The sequence below is a fragment of the Cibotium barometz genome, chromosome 21 (genome assembly GCF_041138505.1).
Source record: "Cibotium barometz isolate CiBa-2024 chromosome 21, ASM4113850v1, whole genome shotgun sequence".
Classification (NCBI taxonomy): Eukaryota; Viridiplantae; Streptophyta; class Polypodiopsida; order Cyatheales; family Cibotiaceae; genus Cibotium; species Cibotium barometz.
This window is the reverse complement of record NC_141066.1, coordinates 28,071,161-28,096,553: the sequence shown is the minus strand read 5'-3', so window position 1 is coordinate 28,096,553 and position 25,393 is coordinate 28,071,161. Positions and strand designations below refer to the sequence as shown.

At 37.5% G+C, this 25,393-nt stretch overlaps 1 protein-coding gene across 1 annotated transcript; it reads right to left on the bottom strand.

Annotated features, from left to right (window-relative positions):
- Positions 1–24,117: 24,117 nt before the first annotated feature.
- Positions 24,118–25,078, bottom strand: LOC147627025 (dirigent protein 10-like). The gene has a single exon (XM_086816136.1). It carries the CDS (start codon positions 24,955–24,957, stop codon positions 24,358–24,360), a length of 600 nt encoding a protein of 199 aa, XP_086672262.1. The 5' UTR covers positions 24,958–25,078; the 3' UTR covers positions 24,118–24,357.
- Between the last annotated feature and the right edge of the window lie 315 nt (positions 25,079–25,393).

The following is a 25,393-nucleotide window of genomic DNA, read 5'->3' as shown; positions in this document are numbered from 1 at the left end:
TTGTTACTTGGCCAATTCATGTGAAGAATTCCATGGCACCGTGAGATAGTAAGTCCATACAATCATTATTTATATATCGTATAATGAGTTGGAGAGAGAGAGAGAGAGAGAGAGAGAGAGAGAGAGAGAGAGAGAGAGAGAGAAGGAGGGAGAGAGAGAGAGAGAGAGAGAGAGAGAGAGAGAGAGAGAAGGAGAAGTACTTAGAGAACTTTCAGTATTATTGACAACAATATTGTTTCGTGTGCAGATCGGTTAGAAAGCTCATAACTGCTCTCGAGGCCATAATCTAGGACACACTGCTATAGAACACACAAGGACTGTGAGGAGATGCAGAGTCCTGCAGCACAAAAGAGTGGGCTATTGTCCCAAAGAGTACAGATGATAAAACTATATTGTCCTGCGTTGTAGACAGAGTGGGCTAGTGTCTCGATGGTGTGAGCTGAGAGAAAATGTTAAGGTGCTACTGCTATTGCATGAGCTGAAGATAAAATGTTGACATGCTCTACTATAGTCGAGAGGGTTTTGTTGTCCCATGACCAGATATGTAACACTGATGTGATCTATGTGGCAGAGAGGGCTGTTTTCCCATGAAGAGATATGTAATGCTGATGTGATCTATGTGGTAGAGAGGGCTTTTGTTCCCAAAATGTAGCCAGTTGTTTGTAAAATGCTAAAGTACTCTTCTCTTCTAGCAGAGTGGGTTGCTATCCCAAGGTGTGGCTAGTAGGAATAAAGGCTAGTGTAAATTCAGAGAGAGCAATTATGATGGAAAACGTGGTGAAGGTGAGGTGATATAGAGGGGTTGATTGTCTCCCAAAGTAACATCTTGAACACTCCCTATGTGGTCTAGATCAGAGTTTGGAGAATCAACTTTTGGTGAGAAGAATTGGTCCTCCACCATGAGTGCGCATTAATGATTCATGCTGTGTGCTTTCGATAGCTCTCATACCATGTGAGGTGAAAAGGACAAAAGGACCAAATGTACAAGAGATTAGGAAAATTTTAGACTCAACTTTGGGCCCTCTAAGAAGTGCCAACTAAGCTTAGAGAGAGATAATCCAAAAAGCATAAAAAAATAAGGTGAAATTGATTTTGGCGTATTTTCTCTTGGGATTTTCATGAGATATAAAAGATATATTTCTATTCTTAAATGTACATACAAATGATAGAATATTGCTAATTCTCGAAGTCTTCAATCCGTTCATGTACTATATGTACTACGTGAACAATGAATTGGTCAATTCTCCAAGTTTAATGGCTTATATCTCTACGTATAACTAAATAGAATATTTCTTAAAATTTGAACCAAGGATCATCCAAAAATAGTTCGAGTTCCCTCCCTGTAAAAACTTCACCTCAAATTTTGAACGTTTTACATATCAAAGTTTGCAAGTACTGGTACCTTCAAAATCAAGGTTTTTCTCACAAATTAGTTTGACTCTTTACTTCTTTTTACTATTTTGGCACCTTTCTCTTTCCATTCAGATTTTTCTATTGATCAAGAGCAAGGAGGAACACAGAGAGGATCAAGAGGATGGAAGAGAAAGGAGAAATATAGAGAAAATAGACATCTACAACCTGCACATCGAGCTTAAACATGAATGTGAACCTCTAAGTAAGAGAAATAAACCTAATATTTTGTGAACTGCTTCTAAAGAAATGTTCAGGATGCAAGGGAAGAAAAACATAGATTTATGGATTGATGGGAGGTTATATCAAAAAGACCCTTTTACAAACTCCACACCCCCATTTAGGAATATGACATCTCTGCTTAACTCTGTTGGAGATGGCTATAATGGGCTCCTAGGATATACACATCATTTGGAAGCAACAAGCAATGTTCTTAAATTGGAAAGAGATTTGTTTGAGAAGGAGAACATTCATTTGAAGGAAACCATGAAGCATTGTGTGCAGAAGTTATAATGGGCTTGAAAAACAAATGTCTAAACTAGGACATAAGCAGACCTCATTAGGTCTCTATAGACAACAAAAAAAACTAAGGGATATTGAGCAAATGAAGCTAGGAGGTGGTGGCATCAAGAAGAGAATACATGCAAATCAAGTAAGCTCCTTTCTATTAACTGGTTTATTGTTTCTATTGTGATATTTTATGAATAGCAATCATTATTGCATATGTTCATGTATATCAATTTTTTCATTTTAATCTGATATCAGATCATTATTGCACCCTGATAAACAATCTATAGACAACAAAAAAAACTAAGGGATATTGAGCAAATGAAGCTAGGAGGTGGTGGCATCAAGAAGAGAATACATGCAAATCAAGTAAGCTCCTTTCTATTAACTGGTTTATTGTTTCTATTGTGATATTTTATGAATAGCAATCATTATTGCATATGTTCATGTATATCAATTTTTTCATTTTAATCTGATATCAGATCATTATTGCACCCTGATAAACAATCAACGACAGAAACTTTTGGCCAACATTTAGGTCTTCTTTTAGATCTCCAGTATGCAAAAGCACTGATGAACGAGAAGAAATATAAGGTCTCAAAAAAGCAAATAGATGACTTTTTCAAAGAGAATCAACTCTATCCACAGTACATCCAGGCAATACTTGATGTGGCTGGTATATCACACAGAGGATACTCAACCATTTATAAGACTTTGCAGGAAAAGATGAAGGAATCTAGTATGAAAGGATCATTATTGCCAAATCCTTCTTTGGTAAAAAATGCGTAAACAAGTAAATGACGAGGTACTGCAAGCACTGGGAATCCCATTTTATATTGAAGACACCTATGCTACACCAATAGGAGATGTGGTCTACAATAGATACCATAATATTTTCTATGACTTGGTGTTCAATTGATTGAAGTTACTCTTCCTGAAGAATGTGATGGTGTCCTTAAATTTGTGCTAAAGCGTGTCAAATTGTGAAAAGAAGAGAGAGTTAGAAAGGGTTACCATCACACTGATGAGAACATGGCACTTGAAACATCTATTCTAAAAGATGATCCTAGATAGTTTAGTGTTTTGCAGGTAGAATAAGAAAATTTTGATGTTCTGCATTGGGTCTTTCATAAGACATCGATACCCGAGATCATCAGCGAAGCAGAGAAATGGCAAAATCTTGGATGTGGAAGGCATTGGACAATAAAAGGTGGAGTGGCATATGGCGGGTGATCTTAAAACTCTGAAATGTATGCACAATGTGTCAAAGGGTGCCAATCAGGGATTTCATTAACGTCTTCACAATTTCGTGATCACGTTAACAAAACCTGTTGTTAACATAAAAATTCTTGTGATCACAATGTATATTCACGGGCATTTTTTATAACCTGCAAAAACCTTCTCTGCCAGTAATCCCACCGGGAAAATGTCATTTCCCGGCGGGCCCGCCGGGAAAACCCATTTTCCCGGCGGACAAATTAAAAATAAAAAAATTAAAAATTAAAAATTAAAAAAATAAAAAATCATGTTCACAGTCATTCTTATCATTTTTGGGCCTTCTGGACTCATTTATGATGTCAAAAGTTTAAAATTCTTGGCACAAAAAAAGTTTTGTATAATTTGCTGGCCTTAAGTTCAATTGACACACCAATTAAATCTAACTATACTTACATCAATTGACTCAATTATCCATGACATCATTGCACTCAATTGAGCCCAATTGGACTCAATTACACTTGATTTACACTCAATTGATATTAATTGGGTGTCAATTGATGTCAATTGTGCCTAATTCGACGCAATTGAGCCTGATTTACACCCAATTTGCATAAATTGGGTGTAAACTAAGTATCAATTGAGTCGAATTGGACTCAATTGATAATAATTGGATGTTAATTGATATTAATTAAGCCCAATTGACTTCAATTGGGTGTTAATTTATTATAATTAATGTCAATTAAGCCCAATTGACTTCAATTGGGTGTTAATTTATTATAATTAATGTCAATTAAGCTCAATTGAGCTCAGTTGACATCAATTGGGTGTCAATTGATATCAATTGAGCTCAATTGGGCTCAATTGCACTCAATTGACACTCAATTGGGTGTTAATTGCATCTTATTGTGCTCAATTGAGCCCAATAGGATGCAATTAACATCAATCGGGTGTCAATTGATCACAATTGATATCAATTGGGCTCAATTGCACTCAATTGTGTGATCGATTGTGTGTCAATTGATGTCAATTGAGCCTAATATGATACAATTGAGCTCAATTCACACCCAATTGGATGTAAATTGAGTGTCAATTAAGCCGAATTAGACTCAATTGATAGCAATTGGATGTTAATTGATATCAATTAATATCCAATTAACACAATTGAAGTTAATTAAGTCTAATTGACTTCAATTGGATAATTTGGGTGTCAATTGAGCTCAATTGGACGTAAATGACATCAATTGGGTGTCAATTAACATCAATTGAACCTTATTGACATCAATTGGGTGCCAATTAACATCAATTGGACCCAATTGACATCAGTTGGGTTTCAATTGAGCTAAATTGGATGCAACTGACATCAATTGGGTGTCAATTGATTACAACTGAGCTGAATTGGGCTCAATTGCACTCAATTGATATTAATTGGGTGTCAATTAAACCTAATTCCATGCAATTGAGCTCAATTGACATCAATTCACATCAATTGCTCTCAATTGATATTAATTGGGTGTCAATTGATGTCAATTGAGCCTAATTCGATGCAATTGAGCTCAATTCACATCAGTTCACATCAATTGGGTGTCAATTGATGTCAATTGAGTAAAATTGAATCTAATTGGGTGTCAATTGAGTCAAATTGAGTCTAATTGGGTGTCAATTGATATCAATTGAGCCAAATTGAGTCTAATTGAGCCCAGTTAGACTTAATTAAGCCAAATTGAGTCTAATTGGGTGTCAATTGAGCCAAATTGAGTCTAATTGATGTCAATTGAGCCAAATTGAGTCTAATTGGGTGTTAATGGAGCCTAATTGACATCAATTGGGTGTCAATTGATGTCAATTGAGTCCAATTAAAGCTAATTGTGTATCAATTGACACACAATTGATGTCAATTGGGCTCAATTGACATCAATTGGATTCAATTGACACACAATTGATGTCACAGGGCTCAATTGACATCAATTAACACCTAATTGATGTCAATTAATATCAATTGGGTGTCAATTGATTATAATTGATGCTAAATTGAATGAATTGAGTCCAATTGACATCAATTAAGTCTAATTGGATATTAATTGATCAATTGGGCTCAATTGATATCAAATTGACACCCAATTGGACTCAATTGACATCAATTGGACTCAATAGGGTGTTAACTGATGTTAATTGAGCCCAATTGACATCAATTGGGTGTTAATTGAGCTCAATTGGACACAATTAACAATAATTGGGTATGAATTGAACTCAATTGACATCAATTAGGTGTCAATTGAGCCTAATTGCATCCAATTGAACTCAATTAACATCAATTGGGCAAATTGCATCCAATTTAATTCAATTGACATCAATTAAGCCTAATTACATCCAATTGAATCCAATTGGACTCAATTAACATCAGTTAGGTGTCAATTGAGCCTAATTGTATCTATTTGGACTTAATTGACATCAATTGGGTATCAATGAAGCCCAATTCGAGTCAATTGATATCAATTGACATCAGTTAGGTGTCAATTGAGCCTAATTGTATCTATTTGGACTTAATTGACATCAATTGGGTGTCAATGGAGCCCAATTCGAGTCAATTGATATCAATTGGGTGTTTATTGATATTAATTGAGTTTAATTGATATCAATTGGGTGTTTATTGATGTCAATTGAATCCAATTAGATGCAATTGGACTCAATTGGGTGTGAATTAGACTCAATTAATATCAATTGGGCTCAATTGATATCAATTAGGTGTGAATTGATGTCAATTGAGCCCAATTCGATGCAATTGATATCACTTGGGTGTCAATTAGACTCAATTGGTACCCAATTGATGTCAATTGAGTCCAAGTGGATGTCAATTGATATCAATTGAGCCCAATTGATGTCAATTGAGTCCAAGTGGATGTCAATTGATATCAATTGACACCCAATTAGACTTAATTGATATCAATTTGACTCAATTAGGTGTTAATTGATATCAAATTGAGCCCAATTGATCAATTGACACCCAATTAGACTTAATTGATATCAATTTGACTCAATTAGGTGTTAATTGATATCAATTAGACTCAATTGGATGCTAATTGATATTAATTGAGCTCAATTAGACTCAATTGACATCAATTAGGTGCTAATTGAGTGTAATTGATGTCCATTAAGCCCAATTTGGCTTAATTGACATCAATTGGGTATCAATTGACTACAATTGATGTCAATTGAGCTCAATTGATATCAATTGGGTGTTAATTAATGTCAATCGAGTCCAATTAATATCAATTAGGTATCAATTAAGTCAAATTGATATCAATTGGGTATCAATTGAGCCCAATTGACATCAATTGGGTGTGAATTGAACGTGATTGGACTCAATTGACATTAATTAGGTGTGAATTGATGTCAATTGAGCCCAATTGGATGCAATGGATATCAATTGGGTGTCAATTGAGCCCAATTGGATGCAATGGATATCAATTGGGTGTCAATTGGACTCAATTGGCACCCAATTGATGTCAATTGAGTCCACTTGGATGTCAATTGATATCAATTGAGCCCAATTGATCAATTGACACCCAATTAAACTTAATTGATATCAATTTGACTCAATTAAGTATTAATTGATGTCAATTAAACTCAATTAGATGTTAATTGATGTTAATTGAGTCTCAATTGACATCAATTGGATGCCAATTGAGTACAGTTGATGTTAATTAAGTCTAATTTGGCTCAATTAACATCAATTGGGTGCCAATTAACTACGATTGATGTCAATTGAGCTGAATTGACATCAATTGGGTGTTAATTGATGTTAATTGAGTTTAATTGACATCAATTGGGTGTTAATTGATGTCACTTGAGTCCAATTAGATGTAATTAGACTCAATTGGATTTGAATTAGACTCAATTGATATCAATTGGGCTGAGTTAATTGGGTGTCAATTGAGCCCAATTGACATCAATTGGGTGTGAATTGAACGTGATTGGACTCAATTGACATTAATTAGGTGTGAATTGATGTCAATTGAGCCCAATTGGATGCAATGGATATCAATTGGGTGTCAATTGGACTCAATTGGCACCCAATTGATGTCAATTGAGTCCCCTTGGATGTCAATTGATATTAATTGAGCCCAATTGATCAATTGACACCCAATTAGACTTAATTGATATCAATTTGACTCAATTGGGTATTAATTGATGTCAATTGATGTTAATTGATATCAATTGAACTCAATTAGATGTTAATTGATGTTAATTGAGTCTCAATTGACATCAATTGGGTGCCAATTGAGTACAATTGATGTTAATTAAGCCTAATTTAGCTCAATTAACATCAATTGGGTGTCAATTAACTACGATTGATGTCAATTGAGCTGAATTGACATCAATTGGGTGTTAATTGATGTTAATTGAGTTTAATTGACATCAATTGGTGTTAATTGATGTCACTTGAGTCCAATTAGATGTAATTAGACTCAATTGGGTTTGAATTAGACTCAATTGATATCAATTGGGCTGAGTTAATTGGGTGTCAATTGAGCCCAATTGACATCAATTGGGTGTGAATTGAACGTGATTGGACTCAATTAACATTAATTAGGTGTGAATTGATGTCAATTGAGCCCAATTGGATGCAATGGATATCAATTGGGTGTCACTTGGACTCAATTGGCACCCAATTGATGTCAATTGAGTCCAATTAGACTTAATTGATATCAATTAGACTCAATTGAGTCCAATTAGACTTAATTGATATCAATTTGACTCAATTAAGTATTAATTGATATCAATTAGACTTAATTAGATATTAATTGATGTTAATTGAGTCTAATCAAACTCAATTGATATCAATTGGGTGCCAATTGAGTGCAATTATTATCAATTAAGCTCAATTCGGCTCAATTGGGTGTCGATTGACTACGATTGATGTCAATTGAGCTCAATTGACATCAATTGGGTGTTAATTGATGTCAATTGAGTCCAATTAACATCAATTGGATGTCAATTGAGCCCAATTGACATCAATTGGGTGTGAATTGAATCAGATTAGACTCAATTGACATCAATTAGGTGTGAATTGATGTCAATTAAGCCCAATTGGATGCAATTGATATCAATTGGGTGTCACTTGGACTCAATTGGCACCCAATTGATGTCAATTGAGTCCAATTGGATGTCAATTGATATCAATTGAGTCGAATTGATTAATTGATACCCAATTATACTTAATTGATATCAATTTGACTCAATTGGGTATTAGTTGATGTCAATTGGACTCAATTGGGTGTTAATTAATGTTAATTGAAGACTCAATTGACATCAATTGGGTACCAATTGAGTGCAATTGGTGTCAATTCGGCTGAATTAGCATCAATTGGATATCAATTGACTAGGATTGATGTCAATTGAGCTCAATTGACATCAATTGGGTGTTAATCGATGTCAATTGAGTCCAATTAAGCCCAGTTGTGTCCAATTGGGTGTCAATTGATTGAATCCAATTAAGTCCAATTAAGCCCAATTGAGTCCAATGGAGTGTCAATTGATGTCAATTGAGCCCATTCGATCAATTGACACCCAATTAGACTTAATTGATACCAATTGGACTTAATTGGATATTAATTAATGTCAATTAGACTCAATTGGAAGTATAATAAGATCTAATTGATGGTAATCGAGCTTAAGGTGATAAATTTAGAGATAACTTTTTTTGTACAAAGAATTTTGAACTTTTGACATTATAAATGAGTCCAGAAGGCCCAAAAATGGTAGGAATGACTGTGAACATGAAAATATTTTGACCATTTTTTTAAAACTTTTTTTCCCGCCGGGAAAATGGATTTTCCCGACGGGCCCGCCGGGAAAACAAAAAGCCCGGCGGGCTTCGGCAGGTTACCAGGTCACTGGTAACCTGCTATTTTGAGAACATGAAAACATGTGAACATGTGAATAACATGTTCACAAGTGTTATTAACAAAAAAAATCTTATGATCACGTGAATATAAAATCCCTGGTGCCAATTCAAAAAGTCCCTGCTTATATTGCATGTGCAGTGCAAAGGTGTTTGATAAGAGGTATCGGAAGAAGGGATCGTATAGACACTTGCAAGACCCAAACTTCAAGCCAATTCTTGATATTCCATTGTCAAGTGTCCACATTTGTACAATGCGTGCTCTTCGTAGAATCATTGAAAAACTCTTGTTTTTATTCATATGTTTTGCATGGACTCTACAGCCCAATACAGCAAAGTTTACATCCGTCAAAGCACTAGAGAAAGTTCTATTAGACATTGGTTTGCATGGTGGACATGCAAAAATTGAACAAGGTGAAAAAAGGTCTAAGGATGGGAGGAATGTACCTAAGAAACCTTCCATTGGGGGTGTTAAAGCAAGAAGGTTTCTATTTGAACCAACACTAAGAAACCTTCCATTGGGGGTGTTAAAGCAAGAAGGTTTCTATTTGAACCAACACTAGAAGATCGTAGAAGAAGACGATCAGTGCATATCGTAAAATACAACAGATGAAAGTGCATTCACAATGCAGTAGTAGACCATGCAGACAATGGTCAAGCAAGAACAGGGAAAGCCAAGGTGTGAAAATCTCTAGACACTATGTTTAATTTCTGTGACAAGAAAGTGTGGACGAAGGAGGACCGTGATATATTTCAAACAGTGCTAGATGAGTTCAAGAGATCAATGATTGATGCATGGACGGATGAACACATCACCCACTATATGGTATTAGATTGATTATGCATTGAACTAGTTTTTATACTGTGTATTAAAAAATATTCTAATTAATGTGTTCTTTTATTCTCTTGAAGCATGTTATATACCATCATACCCCCTTGGTTTGCAAAGAAGTATCATAGTTTATCAATATGGTCAACCCAGGGAATAGAGAAAACACATTATCAAGCACCCTTCGGGTATTTCAATCATACAAGACATGGTGGAGGAGAAAAAAAACCTAATAGTTTAGAGGAATTACATCAGTGGACATATAGAAAGCTTGTACATAAAGCCAAAAAGAAGCAACAGTTCAAAGCGTCCAAAATTAATCAATAGTAAAACTTGTGAGTAAAGAAAGAAAACAAGATATATGGAGGAGATGTAATGCAAGTATTAAGCATGCAGAATTGTGAGAAACAAAACAAAGAAATGGAAAGATTTGGATACCCATAGATCCATGATTAACATTTCAAATTCAGAAATGATCATATGTAAAAGTGTCATGACATTATACGAGAGAGAATATTATTACAAGAGATAGGAATATACTACTACTCCTTACCCTGCTCACTAACATCCTCGGTGCTTGAAGCCTTGCCCTTTTTGAAGATGGCTTTGCAACATCCTATAACTATAAAACAGATATGTAACATTGATGTGATCTATGTGGCAGAGAGGGCTTTTGTCCCAAACTGTAACGAGTTGTGTAAAACGCTAAAGTACTCTTCTCTAGAGGATGGAAGAGGGATCAAGAGTAAGGAGGAATATAGAGAAAAGAGACATCTACAACCTGCACCATTGAGCTTGAACATGAATGTGAACCTCTAAGTAGGAGAAATAAACCTAATATTTTGTGTACTGCTTCTAAAGAAATGTTCAGGATGCAAGGGAAGAAAAACATAGATTTATGGATTGATGGGAGGTTATATCCAAAAGACCCTTTTACAAACTCCACACCCCCATTTAGGAATATGACATCTCTGCTTAACTTTGTTGGAGATGGCTATAATGGGCTCCTAGGATATACACATCATTTGGAAGCAACAAGCAATGTTCTTAAATTACAAAGAGATTTGTTTGAGAAGGAGAACATTCATTTGAAGAAAACCATGAAGCATTGTGTGCAGAAGTTATAATGTTCTTGAAAAACAAATGTCTCAATTAAGACATAAGTAGACCTCATTAGATCTCTATAGACAACAAAAAAAACTAAGGGATATTGAGCAAATGAAGCTAGGAGGTGGTGGCGAGAATACATGCAATCAAGTAAGCTCCTTTCTATTTATTGTTTCTATTATGATATTTTATGAATAGCAATCATTATTGCATATGTTCATGTATATCATTTTTTGCATTTCAATGTGATATCAGATCATTATTGCACCCTGATAAAAAATCAACGATCGAAACCTTCTCGCGCACATTTAAGTCTTCTTTTAGATCGCCAGTATTCTGAAGTACTAATGAACGAGAAGAAATATAAGAAGGTCTCAGAAAAGCAAATAGATTTCTTTTTCAAAGAGACTCAACTCAATCCACATGACATCCAAGAAATACTTGATGAGGCTGGTATATCACACAGAGGAAACTCAACCATTTATTATAAGACTATAGGAAAAGATGAAGGATTCTAGTATAAAAGGATCATTATTGCCAAATCCTTCTTTGGTAAAAAAATGTGTAAACAAGTAAACAACGAGGTACTTCAAGCACTGGGAATCCCATTTCATATTGAAGACACCTATGCTGCACCAATAAGAGATGTGGTCTATAATAGATACAATAATATTTTCTACGACTTGGAGGCCTTACAATCATATGTTGTTCAATTGCTTGAAGTTACTCCTAAAAAATGTGACGGTGTCCTCAAATTTGTGCAAAAGCTTGATGAGTGTCAAATTGTGGAGAGAAAGTTAGAAAGGGTTACCATCACACTGATGAAGAGGGCACTTGAAACATCTATTCTAAAAGATGATCCTAGAGAGTTTAGTGTTCAATATGAAAACAATATATTGTCTTTGGGATCATTTGAGGTAAAATTTATTAGACTCGGATATGTTTGTGAAAAATAATTACATATAAAAAACACTAATGGGTGTTGCATTCCTATGCTTCTTATGTATTGCAGGTAGAATTAGAGAATTTTGATGTTCTAATTGGGTCTTTCATAAGACAACGAAGATCATCAACGACCGAGCAAAGAAATGGCAAAATCTTGGATGTGGAAGGCATTGGAAAAAAAAAGGTGGAGTGGCATATGGCAGGTGATCTTAAAACTTTGAAAGGTATGCACAATGTGTCAAAGGGTGCCAATTCAAAAAGTCCCTGCTTATATTGCATGTGCAGTGCAAAGGTGTTTGATAAGAGGTATCGGAAGAAGGCATCTGCAAGACCAAAACTTCAAGCCAATTCTTGATATTCCATCTTCAACAAGTGTCCACATTTGTACAATGCGTGCTCTTTGGTAGAATCATTGAGAAACTCTTGTTTTTATACATATGTTTTGCATGGACTCTATAGCCTAATACAGCAAAGTTTACATCCATCAAAGCACTAGAGAAAGTTCTATCAGACATTGGTTTGCATGGTGGACATGCAAAAATTAAACAAGGTGAAAAAAGGTCTAAGGATGGGAGGAATAAACCTAAGAAACCTTCCATTGGGGGTGTTAAAGCAAGAAGGTTTCTATTTGAACCAACACGAGAAGGTTGTAGAAGAAGACGATCAGTGCAGATCATAAAATACAACAGATGGAAGTGTGTTCACAATGCAGTAGTAGACCATGCAGACAATGGTCATGCAAGAACACGGAAAGCCAAGGTGTGAAAATCTCTAGACATTATGTTTAAGTTCTGTGACAAGAAAGTGTGGACGAAGGAGGACCATGAGGTATTTCAAACCGTGCTAGATGAGTTCAAGAGATCAATGATTGATGCATGGATGGATCAACACATCACCCACTATATGGTATTAGATGGATTATGCATTCAACTAGTTTTTAGACTGTATATTAAAAAATATACTGATTAATATGTTCTTTTATTCTCTTGAAGCATATTATATACCATCATACCCTTTGGTTTTCAAAGAAGTATGGTAGTTTATCAATATGGTAAACCCAGGGAATAGAGAAAACAAATTATCAAGTATGCTCCGGGTATTTCAATCATACAAGACATGGTGAAGGAGCAAAAAAAGCTAACAGTTTAGAGGAATTACATCAGTGGACATATAGAAAGCTTGTACACAAAGCCAAAAAGAAGCAACAGTCCAAAGCATTCGAAATTAATCAACAGTAAAACTTGTGAATAAAGAAAGAAAACAAGATATATGGAGGAGATCTAATGCAAGTATTAAGCATGTAAAATGGCGAGGAACAAAACAAAGAAATGGAAAGATTTGGATACCCATAGATCCATAATTAACATTTCAAATTCATAAATGATCATATGCAAAAGTGTCATGACATTACACAAGAGAGAATATTATTACAAGAGATAGGAATATACTACTACTCCTTACCCTGCTCACTAACATCCTCGGGTGCATGAAGCCTTGCCCTTTTTGAAGATGGCTTTGCAACATCCTGTAACTATAAAACTGGAGGAACCCTCGGTTTTGTGAATCTGAGAAGCTCCCTTTTTCCATAATCACTTAGCATATTGGGATCCTTAATCCCACATGCCAATCCATAAGCAGTATAGGCTAAGTAATATTTACTCCTTAGTGCATAGACTCTAGGGCCCTGCCAAAAGATTTGCAACGCCAAAAGCTAACTACTTCTCCAAAAGCATGACTTTGTCTACATTCCACCTGGCGGGATATGCCCCAAGGTATTTGGATAATGTCTTGATTGCAAACAAAGGAAATTCTGCATTATCTTTCAAGAATTTTTTGTGGAATATAATGAATTATGGAAACTTCAATCGGTTTATGTACTCTCCGAGTGTTGATTCCATTCATAGTCCTCCCACGTGTTTGCCTAATTCTCGCCTAAGAAACTCATCCTCAAGCACAACCAGCTGTAAAACAATATTGTCAATGAGCCAACACAACAAATAGAATAAGCTACTCAGCAAGAACGATAAAAAGTCATTAACAAGTAAACACATTAAGCGTACACCTTCTGATTTTTGTCATTAACAAGTAAATGATCTGTCCATATATTAATTATTGAGTTGGTGTCCTGGACCACCAATGAGGATGCCTCTTCCCTTCCCATGTGTGAAATATTAAGTCTTTGTTGAATAGCCTGAAATTCCTCTTCAGTGGTGGGAAGGTTGGATTCATAGCTTTTTGCATCCTTGTACATCATAGATAATGTGTCGATAGCATAATGGAACTCACTGTCCTTGACATTTGAATCCAATAAGAGATACTTAGCCAAATCTGGATCGACAAAATGTTCATCTTCCTCAAGATTCTGTGCAATGATGGCCAGATAGTAGTCTTTCCTTATGTCAAACACAACTTGAATATCTATAGTTAACAAATATTCTTTGTCACCAATAGGACATGTGGGGAGTAGTGGGGTTGGAATGTCCCCTGCTTTCTCTATCGTAGAGGGCTGCTTGTTACCTGTAACCACTAAGGTGTCGCGTCAATATCCAACTGCGTACGTAAGTCCCTCTCCCGGTAGCCAAGTTTAATTCCTCCGCAATATCTTGAACTTCATCTTCTACTGATGGAGGTTTCTCTGCCTTCTCCTCAAGTTCTTCATTTGCAACTTTTTCATCCTCTACAGCACATGTAGGACTAAGACGTGAAAGACCATGATGTGAAAGACTAGATGTGAATTATCAGACGTGAAAGAGCATGACGTGAAAGAGCAGACGTGAAAGAGCATGATGTGAAAGAGCAGACGTGAAATTCCAAGACATGAATCTGTAGACGTGATTTATCAGATGTGAAAGAGCACACGTGAAAGTCCAAGACGTGAATTTGCAGACGTGAATTATCAGACGTGAAAGAGCATGATGTGAAAGAGCAGACATGAAAGTCCAAGACGTGAAGGACTAAGATGTGAATCTATAGACGTGAAAGTGTAGACGTGAAAGTCCAAGACGTGAATTTGCAGACGTGAAAGTGTAGACGTGAAAGTGTAGACATGAAAGTCCAAGACGTGAATCTGCAGACGTGAAGCTGTAGAGGGACTGACATGGGCCGTGACTTTACAACTGTGTTTGCACATGCTTAGGATGGATCATTTATCATTTCCAGAGGGGTGACAAGAGCATTGTTGTTTTGTTCTTGATGTGCTCTTAAGTCTCCGTATTTGATCTTGAATTTGTTGCTGAAATGATGTCAAGGCAGTAGGGAAGACTGCTGATTATTTGCTTGAACAGACAAGCTCTTGTGTTGGTGCTGAATGCACGAGAGTGGTTTTGTTTGCTTGCTGTTGCTTGGGCCTCCATTCTTATCGAACTTCAGGTGAAGTTGTTGGGGTTGAATTCGGTGGGTGGTGAGGTTTTCGATTTTGGCAACCATATGATGGAATTACCATCATAGTATTTTTGTTGTTGAAGCACATGCACAGGCACCCATCTTTGATGAACACTGTAATTTGGTGGCCGATGTGCTTGGTGTTGAGGCTTCCTTTTTTGTGCAAGTTTAGGGGACTTTGTGATGCACTTGGGGACCCAAGATTTGGTATTTCTTTGGTAGTACCCTTGTGCTTGTAGCAATGTTTTTGGTACCCACACTTGTTGCATTGGTGGAGTTCTTTGAGGAACTCGCATAGGCTCTTGTGGTGGACGGTGTTGTGGAGTACTCTTCTTCTTCCTTGGCTTTTGAGTGCTTTTCGTAGGAAGAGTTTTTGACTGTTGAGGCACCCAAATTTGATTGGCACCTTCATAGTAGCCTTGAGCTACAAGTAGCTACTTCTCCACCCACATTTTGATACTATTAAGATATTGTGATTGTGGTAGTCTTAGTGGAGTTTTCTTTAGGGTTGATGTGGAAGATTTGGGGTCCTCCTTGACTTTGGTTGGCGCTGAGGCGGCAGGTTTGATACTCATTGGCATTGGGAGTAGAAGCTTTAGAGGGGCTTTTGTGGAAGAGTCTTGTATCATTTTTTGTTCTGCATCATAGATATCCATTAAAGTTGGATCCTCTTCCTGGCAGTATAGTATTGTCAACTTTTTGTTGTCATTGACCATCATGATGAATCTATCGCTAGCAAAGCATAGTGGTGCTTGGGCAGCAACAATAGTCCATTTATGCCCCATGATTAAATCTGCTTCCAACACATACTCAACCACAAAAAAATAGCAAGTGAGGGGGTTAGTTTCGATATACATTGTCTGCTCAAAGTACCCCAGACATGACATATTCAAGTCTTATGTAAAGGTAATCCTTTTAGGATGGGCCGTGAGTGTTGGTTGACCTAACAAATCCCATAGCTCGAGGGTCATGAGATTGTGTTCTCGTGTTGGATAAAGCTGTGCTTGAGCTGTGGTGATTTTCTTTGAAATTTCCAATGCAACCAAAATCCTAAGGATTTTTTCAATAAGATATGTTGGAAGTTCCAGCTTCTGCAAGGCTTCTTCCTCCCGTAAAATAGCAATTATACATTGCATGCATGAGTGTTCAAGGTGATTGTTTGCATGGATTCATCTAGTGAATACAATGATTCACTTATCCAAGGTTTGCTAAGGATGACATCATACTCAAGGGAATCTAGGGTGACATGAAATGTAAATTCCATATCGCGATCGATTGTTCGAGTAGTGTATCTAGAGTAACCTGGAACTTCAATGTTTTGTCCATTGGTCCTTTTGCAAGACTATTGCTTGTTGGGGTGAGGTTAGGTTTTCCCAATGACAACCAAGCTTCTATTGTTATGATGTTATGACTTGCTCAAGGGCTAATCAATGCACGCTTACGCTGAACATCATTACCTGTAGGGAAATCCAACCATACCATGATAGAGTCTTCCAGAGGAACCATGGGTGTTTCGGTTATTGTTTTAGCTTCAAATCTTGTGTCTGTTTCATATTTCCATTCACTTTCATCCTCTGTTTGGGTCTCATCATTTTCAAGAGTACCCAATGCGTACAATGGCACACTTGGCCCTTTGACAATTCTTAATGAGGTATCATCCAAAAAGCCAGGTATATTGCTAGGTTTAATTTTCTTTCCCAAAAGTTGCATCCTTTATAGTTCTTAGCCAACTAGATAACTTTTGTTTGGGATGAGGAGTATGATGCATATTTTGGAGTGAAGAAGGTTTTAAGAACTCTTCCTATTTTAATGCCACTTGATTGGGACCAGCAATTTTATGTGAATCCAAGCATTGAAAAAGATGCTATTGGTACCATTCTATTTAAAAGGATTCCAAGAATTCCCTTTTGCAACCTATTTACATTGTAAGTAGGGTTATGACTACTGGAGAAAAGAGTTATTCTGAGATAGAGTAGCTTTTTTTAGGTTTAATTTTTGTGTAAGGAAATTTTGTGCATATTTTGCTTAAAAGACCTTTTATTGTGATCACGGTGGCGAAACATTTTCTAGTGGTTGTTCAGTATATGATAACATCACATCAAATTGCTAAATGGATATTGGAGTTGCAAGAGTTTAACTACACTTTTAAAGTGGATGATAGTAATAGGGCCACACTTGCAACCATATTGACTCATAGAGTACATGAGAAGCAACTAAAGATTAAAGAATCACTTAAATAACTACAACCTTTGAAACCTTTGGAGAATGCTTATTTACTGTTCTTTGATGCTGCATATAGAAGACAAACGAGGAAGCTAGTGGTGGGCTAATCTTGTATGATCCACATGGTCAAATTGTGTTCAAAGAGAATTTTTTTTAGAAGATGTACAAACAAACAATAAGGCTGATTATACAATTTTTGAGGAAGGATTAATGAGATGCAAACAAGCGGGACTTGAGAGGTTAATCATTAAAGAAATTTATCATCGTTGTGTGTGTGAAGATGAAATTCCTACTATTTTGAAAGCTTTTCATGATGAAATTCCTACTATTTTTAAAGCCTTACATGATAAACGGCGTGGTGGACATGTTGTTAGAGAGCTAACGACTGGCAAGATGAAGATGAGGAATATCCTTAGTTGTGCATTCAATACTAGTTAAGAGCACAAGGAGTTGATCCAATACAATCACTTTTGTTATGTAGTTACAAGAGCAACATATATTTAAATATTTGCAGAGTGAGTTTAGTCTTAAATATTTCAATTTTGGCTAGAATATGATCTCTCTTTCACGTCAAGTTCAACAATCTCCTGCATTATCTTGACAATGACCCTGAGATGCCAATGCCTTGGAGTAGCTTACTCAAAGAATTTGAGAATTAACAATTCATTTCGCCCAAGGAGTTGGATCCAAACCTCATGCACCACAGCAAGGTGGAGGTAGGCCACCTAGACAACAACAAGAGTTGGTGTGTTGGAATTGCAATGGACATGGCCATAGTATAAACAACTATCCACTTCCTAGAAGAAACATAGGTGACCCTTATCATGTCTACCCTGTTTTGATACCTCAAAGAGATAATATGCTGAGAAATCCACATGCACAAGGAGGGAATCAAATGAAAAATAGGGGGAATAATCCTCCACCTAGAGAATCAATGAAGATGGTATCCCACCTTTACTAGATAGGGGGTTCCTATAGTAGAATTAGAAGAAAGGAATAAGAAGTAAGAAGAAATAGAACAAGAAGAGGAGTGGAATGTTTTACAAGTAAGAGAACATGAGTTCATAAACAATCTAAAAATAAGGAAGCAAAAGTAAAAAGAAGATGTTAGAGAAGGAAGTAAGAAGAGGAGGAGGAGAAGGAGAATTGGGTAACTTGTAGATTTTACTCTTGGCCATGGGGTGAGACCATACAATTTACAAGAGGATATGAGGAAGCAGGGACCTAACATCAATTCGCCCTAGTTTTTTACTGTGTCCATAGGTAAGGAGGAAAGTAGAAGAATTAAGGTGACGATGGCAAATAATAGTAAAGTCAATTGCATAGGAGTCCTCAGGAATCTTAAAGTAAGTGTTTTTGGGGTTTCTATTAATGTTGATTTTTACGTTCTGACAACCAAGGGAGATGACTACCCCTTGGTTTTGGGTCCCCATTGTTGATTTCTGTCACAGCTATTCAAAAATGGAATAAAGGATAGCTAGTGATACAACTTGATAGAAAGCAAGTAGTGGTTTATGACATGAAAGAGAAGAAGCAAAAGGATATATAATATAAAGATTTAGATGATGTAGAAAATCTAATGGAGTATTTGTATTCAAAAGATGAATTCGAGACCACTAGTGACATTGAAGATCTATCTTTGGAGGTGATGGGTGTGACACTTAATTCTCACAGGCAAACAAAGAAGCTGCAACAACTAAAGTTCAAGAAGAGTTAAAGGCAGATGAAAGTGTTAAAATATACAAGTGAATAGGGTGTGTGCGGGAACAAGCCCTTGGCAAGAGGCTATAACAGAGAATCTCTAAATGTGAGAGAACCTGTGAAAAGGTGGAGAAGTATCTACTGGGAGAGAATAAAGGGTAACATGAGGAGATTTAGGAGGTGTGGAGATATTCTAGGAGAGGTGGAGAGAATCAAGCAAAAGAGGTGGAGTGAATCAAGGAGAAATCAGTGGGATTGGATGCTTGGATGTAAACTCTATAAATTAAGGCATTGGCCTAATGAGAATTTGTTGGTTTTTGATCATCCATGCCTACATTAAGCTATCAGTTAATTGCTCACTAATCACATATTAATTATCATCTAATCTCTTTGTTAATGATGTTGATTCTAGCATTTGATCCACTATAGCTCATCACATTGCTGCAAATTTAATATAGTATCAGAGCCAAGTTAGAATCCATCAATTTGTGAGCCCATTATCTTACTAATAACTTGGCTAATTAGGATTAGTAGATAATTAATATTTTTATCTCTTTTTCAACAAACTCTCTGTACCCCCAGTTGGTTGGAGGAGCTCTATCTCCCTACATACATAAAATTAGCCCAAACCACTTTAGCCACACATAGTTATCACCCTTGTGCTTCATCCCATCAAGACAAACCTGCAAACCGCCAACGCAAGCTGCTGAAAATCGCGAATCTGCAGGCACCTTTTTTTCTGAGAAAAAATGAGATCTTGTCTACTCTAGAGCAAATTGCTCTAATTGCTCTTAGCCCTAGGGGTTTTCAAGGGTGCTCTACAAGTTGGAGAAGATAGAATTTGATTTGATCAAGTCTACAGTGAGATCTAAGCTCTTCAAATCTACAGGTGACTTTGGTAAAAGAGAGATTACACATTTAATGTTTGGTCAAATCTTGTGTTTCTTGGCTTAATCCTCTACTAGACTGATTGCTATTAATGGTCTTGAAAGGATTTGAGCTCATTTAAACTCTAAGGCCTCAGATCTGGGCTCCTCGCATACTCTATTTTTTGCACAAAAAATAGAGGATTAATTTGCTAATCAGTGATGATTAATCAGTGCTAATCACTATTTTTTGTTGCAATTGAGGGTTCAAAATAACCATTAGGTATTTGATATAGATCCTTATAACTTTAGATTGCAATTCAGAGATGGTTTGATACTCCAACCATTCCGTACAAATTGGTTACCCTTGATTTAATGTAATTTTTGGTAAAATTATGCTGATAAATTTGTGGTAATCATAATTTTGCATTTACCCCTTGGTTAATGCCTGCAAATCACACTTAAATTCAAGTTATTCACAACTAGAGTTGCATTTGGGAATGTGCATAAGAACGAATGCTGTATTGGGCACATTACATCATTGTAAAAATGGGACCAGACATTACCCTTGTCCTGAATAAGGCAAGAGGCAAGACCTCCCGCATAGATTTGGGTTTGCATTGCATAATGACACAAGATAAACATCAAAAGTGCAAGAGAACTATCAATAAAACATTAAAACATGTTGCTCACATGGAGCAAGAACTGACGGACAAGCTCATGGCCCCAGTCCCATGAAAGAAGAAGAACATCTCTTTCCAGAGGAGGATTCTCTCAAGGATGACGACGAGGAAGAGACAGAGTAGGAAGAAGGACCTTCACTTGCCACAACTGTGGAAAGCCACGACACATGGCAAGAGACTGCTACTACAGCAAACCCAGTGGAGAAGGAACGACATTAGCAAACTTCATGGAGGCTCCTATGGAAGTGGAGTTAGATCATCTTTTCTGAGAGAGAGAGAGAGAGAGAGAGAGAGAGAGAGAAACCCCACAACCCAATGTAACCTACCCCAACAGAGTAAAACCACCTCTGAGCCACTGATGATGTAGGCCATGTGGTAGATGTATGTGTGAGCACTTTAGTCAAGGTCACGATCACTTGTAGTAGCCTTGGACACATAGAGAGAGAGAGAGAGTGTCAAAAGGACTATGAGTTTAGGGACTTGAGGCACTGGTCGCCGCAGCGGACTCTGAAGTATAAGAGGGAAACTTGGTATAAGGTCCAAGTGTGCTAGGATTATTCACTTGAGGGGAGGTGTTGAAATATACAAGTGAATAGGGTGTGTGCAGGAACAAGCCCTTGGCAAGAGGCTATAAAAGAGAATCTCTAAATGTGAGAGAACCTGTGAAAAGGTGGAGAAGTATCTACTGGGAGAGAATAAAGGGTAGCATGAGGAGATTTAGGAGGTGTGGAGATATTGTCAGAGAGGTGGAGAAAATCAAGCAACAAAAGAGGTGGAGTGAATCAAGGAGAAATCAGTGGGATTGGATGCTTGGATGTAAACTCTATAAATTGAAGCATTGGCCTAATGAGAATTTGCTGGTTTTTTATTATCCATGCCTACATTAAGCTATCAATTAATTTGCTGGTTTTTTATTATCCATGCCTACATTAAGCTATCAGTTAATTGCTCACTAATCACATGTTAATTATCATCTAATCTCTTTGTTAATGATGTTGATTCTAGCATTTGATCCACCATAGCTCATCACATTGCTGCAAATTTAACAGAAAGTAGGTTGAAAGTTATGTTGGCAAATGACTTGGAGCACCGAGAATGGAAGGAGTTCTTGGATATGCTATACAAGTATCATTTTTTTTTGTTTCTGATTACACACAGATTAGAGGAGTAGATTCCATAGAACATCACATTGACTTGAAGGAGAATGCCAAATGAGCAGCTCAAAAATTGCGATGGTTCGGAGTGGTACAACATGATGCTTTGCTTAAAGAGGCGACCAAGTTACTAAAAGTGAGATTTATATGCTCTGTTAAAAATTTTGAGTGGGTTTCTCCTATGGTGGTTACTCCTAAAAAGAATGGCAAATGGCGGGTATGCGTGGATTATAAACCACTCAATATATCAACAAAGAGGGATCATTTTCCTCTACCCTTTTAAGATGAAATTCTTATTGAGGTGGCTGGTCATGAGTGTTATACAGTGTGTGATGGTTGTTCAGGTTACTTTTAGATATGGATTACAAGAGAAGGTTAGAAGAAGACTACATTCATCACCCCATGGAGATGTTTTACCTATCATGTGATGCCATTTGGATTGACAAATGATCCTTCAACCTTTCAAAGGTATATGAATTATGTCTTTAGTCATTCTTTGGGAAATCTATCAGGGTGTACATAAATGATTTTTGTATTTATAGCCGTCATATTTCACGTTATTTGATGGACGTGGAAAAAGGTTTGCAACGGTTGGATAGCTTGGGAGGTCAAGGGAACTATGATAAATGTAAGATTGCTAAGAAAGAAGTAGTCCTACTTGGCCGTCTAGTTTCAAGAAAAGGTATATTGCTAGGTTTATTCATTTTCTTTCCCAATTTCTGCATCCTTTATAGTTCTTAGCCAACCAAATAACTTTTGTTTGGGATGAGGAGTATGATGCATATTTTGGTGGAGTAAAGAAGGTTTTAAGCATTCTTCCTATTTTGATGCCACTTGATTGGGACCAGCAATTTTATGTGAATCCAAGCATTGGAAAAGATGCTATTGGTACCATTCTATTTACAGAAGGATTCCCTTTTGCAACCTAGGGTTATGACCATTGGAGATCAAAAGAGTTATTTTGAGATAGAGTAGTTTGTTTTAGCCTTAATGTTTGCATAAGGAAATTTTGTGCATATTTTGCTTAAAAGACCTTTTATTGTGATCACCGACGGAGAAACTTTTTCTAGTGGTTGTTTACCATATGACAACATCGCATAGAATTGCTAAATGGATATTGGAGTTGTAGGAGTTTAACTATACTTTTAAAGTGGAAGATAGCAACAAGGCCACACTTGCAACCATATTGACTCATAGAGTATATGAGAAGCAACTAAAGATTGAAGAATCGCTTAAAGAAGTACAACCTTTGAAACCTTTGGAGAATGCTTATTTACTGCAGCTCTTTGATGCTGCATATAGAAGACAAATGGGGAAGCTAGTTGTGGGCTAATCTTGTATGATCCACATGGTCAAATTGTGTTCAAAGGGAAAGTTGTTTTAGAAGATGTAGAAACAAACAATGAGGCTGAGTATACAGTTCTTGAGGAAGGATTAATGAGATGCAAACAAGCGGGAGTTGATAGGTTAATCATGAAAGGAATTTATCACCGTTGTGTGTGTGAGAATGAAATTCCTACTATTTTCAAAGCTTTACATGATGAACTATGTGGTGTGACATTTTGTTGGAGAGCTAACGGCTAGCAAGATGAAGATGAGGAATATCCTTAGTTGTGCCTGAGCACGAGGAGTTGATCCAATCCAATCACTTTTGTTATGTAGTTACAAGAGCAACATATACAAGAGCACGAGGAGTTGATCCAATCCAATCACTTTTGTTATGCAGTTACAAGAGCAACATATATTTAAAATGTGGAATGTCAATCTCTTTTATTTGGAAAGAGAATTTAGTCTTAAATATTTCAATTTTGGCTAGAATATGACTCTCTCTCTCTCTCTCTCTCTCTCTAATTGCCCTTGGGATGACATGTACCCACCTGGCTTCAAGTCTCTCCGTTGATTGGTCTCTCTACATCAATAAGTCGACGTTAAGCAACTCTCGTCTCGTCTCGTCTCGTCTCGTCTCGTCTCTCTCTCTCTCTCTCTCTCTCTCATTTTTAAATTCTTAGAGGCATGGCCACCCATGGCTTCGCCATCGGATTTTCCCACCACTATGGTGCTACTACTACTCAAAACGGACAAATACATGGAAAATATGAAAGCATTAATCGTTTCACATTCGAACACCTCCAGTAAAAAGAAATTTTGTCTTGTAATACCTAATGAAGGGGGTAAAAGTGCCATACCATAGATTGAAGTTATATAGCTGTATCTGAGAATTCAGAGTACAGAAAACACTTCTTCTTGCTTCCAAATCCTCTCTCAATAGAATCCACTTCTTCTTGCTTCCAAATCCACTCTCAATAGAAATTTTTGAAACCTTAATTTTGTATTTGCTCTTTGAAAGATTGTGCAGCAGTCATGCTCGTGGCTTGGTGGCCACGAGAAGCCATTAGGTTCTAATTATGGACTCGTCTATAAATTAGTGAGTCTAGAGAAAATAGAGGGAGTGGTGGTAGACGTACAAGGTGCCTGTGGCACTGACGAGGGTGACAACGCCATAGCCCCGCACGCCCCGAAAGGCGCCTGTGCCTCCCAGCACGACGATCTCGTTGGTAGCAACGTTGATGAGGCCCTGTAGGCTGATGGTGCCGTTGACGGAGCCATCGTCGTAGGAGAGCACCTCCACCTCCACTTCATGGCTGGTGGAGGTGTAGCTGGCCTGGACTGTGTAGCCCCGGATGACACCCAGCTGAGTGCTGGAAGCGTCAGCACCCTCTGTGACGTTGAGGGCGAACACCTCCATCGCACCGAAGCTGTTGGTGGTGTTGGTGTCAAGGGCGGGGAGAAGCTCGCCTGTGTCGTCACCGCCCACCTCCACCTGCACGTAGTACTCCAATGAGGCCTCATCGGACGAGTTCGAGTTGGCCATGATGCTCCAGCGCGGGTTGCCACTTGCGGCGTCAACGGCAGCAGGCGAAATGAGAGCGCCGATAAGGAGGAGGAGGAAGAAGGCGGTGCATGAGCTGGGGTTCTTCAGCAAGCGGCCGGAGTGATGCGTCTGCGCAGCTGGACGTAATATGGGCGCCATCGCTTGTGGGAAAGGCTGCTTCGCTTGGATGAGATCTGGATAAACGCCTTGCTGCTGCAAATATTGCGAGTGGAAGCAGCTGGGGGACAAGAAAAGCCTAAGCCTGTATATTGTGTCGATCTGTGTGCAAAATATAGCTGATGTACTGGCGAGTCCTCGTTTTTATAAGGACGTGGAAGTACAAGAGAGACCCGCCGCCACGGTTCCCCGCGAAGACCCGGCTCTTCGCGGGGCGGGACGCCGGCGGCTCCCCACAAAGTCCAGATGCGCGCCGCCATATTCAACGCTGATGCCTCCATAGACTCTTCCAAAACGCCTGCTGCCTCGCTGACCATTGCGGTCGGAGCAAGCAACCGTGCTAAAATGGACATCTTTTACTATATTTTAGACGTTGCTTTTCGGGCCCAGGACAAAACCTATGCTTTCCCTAGAATTA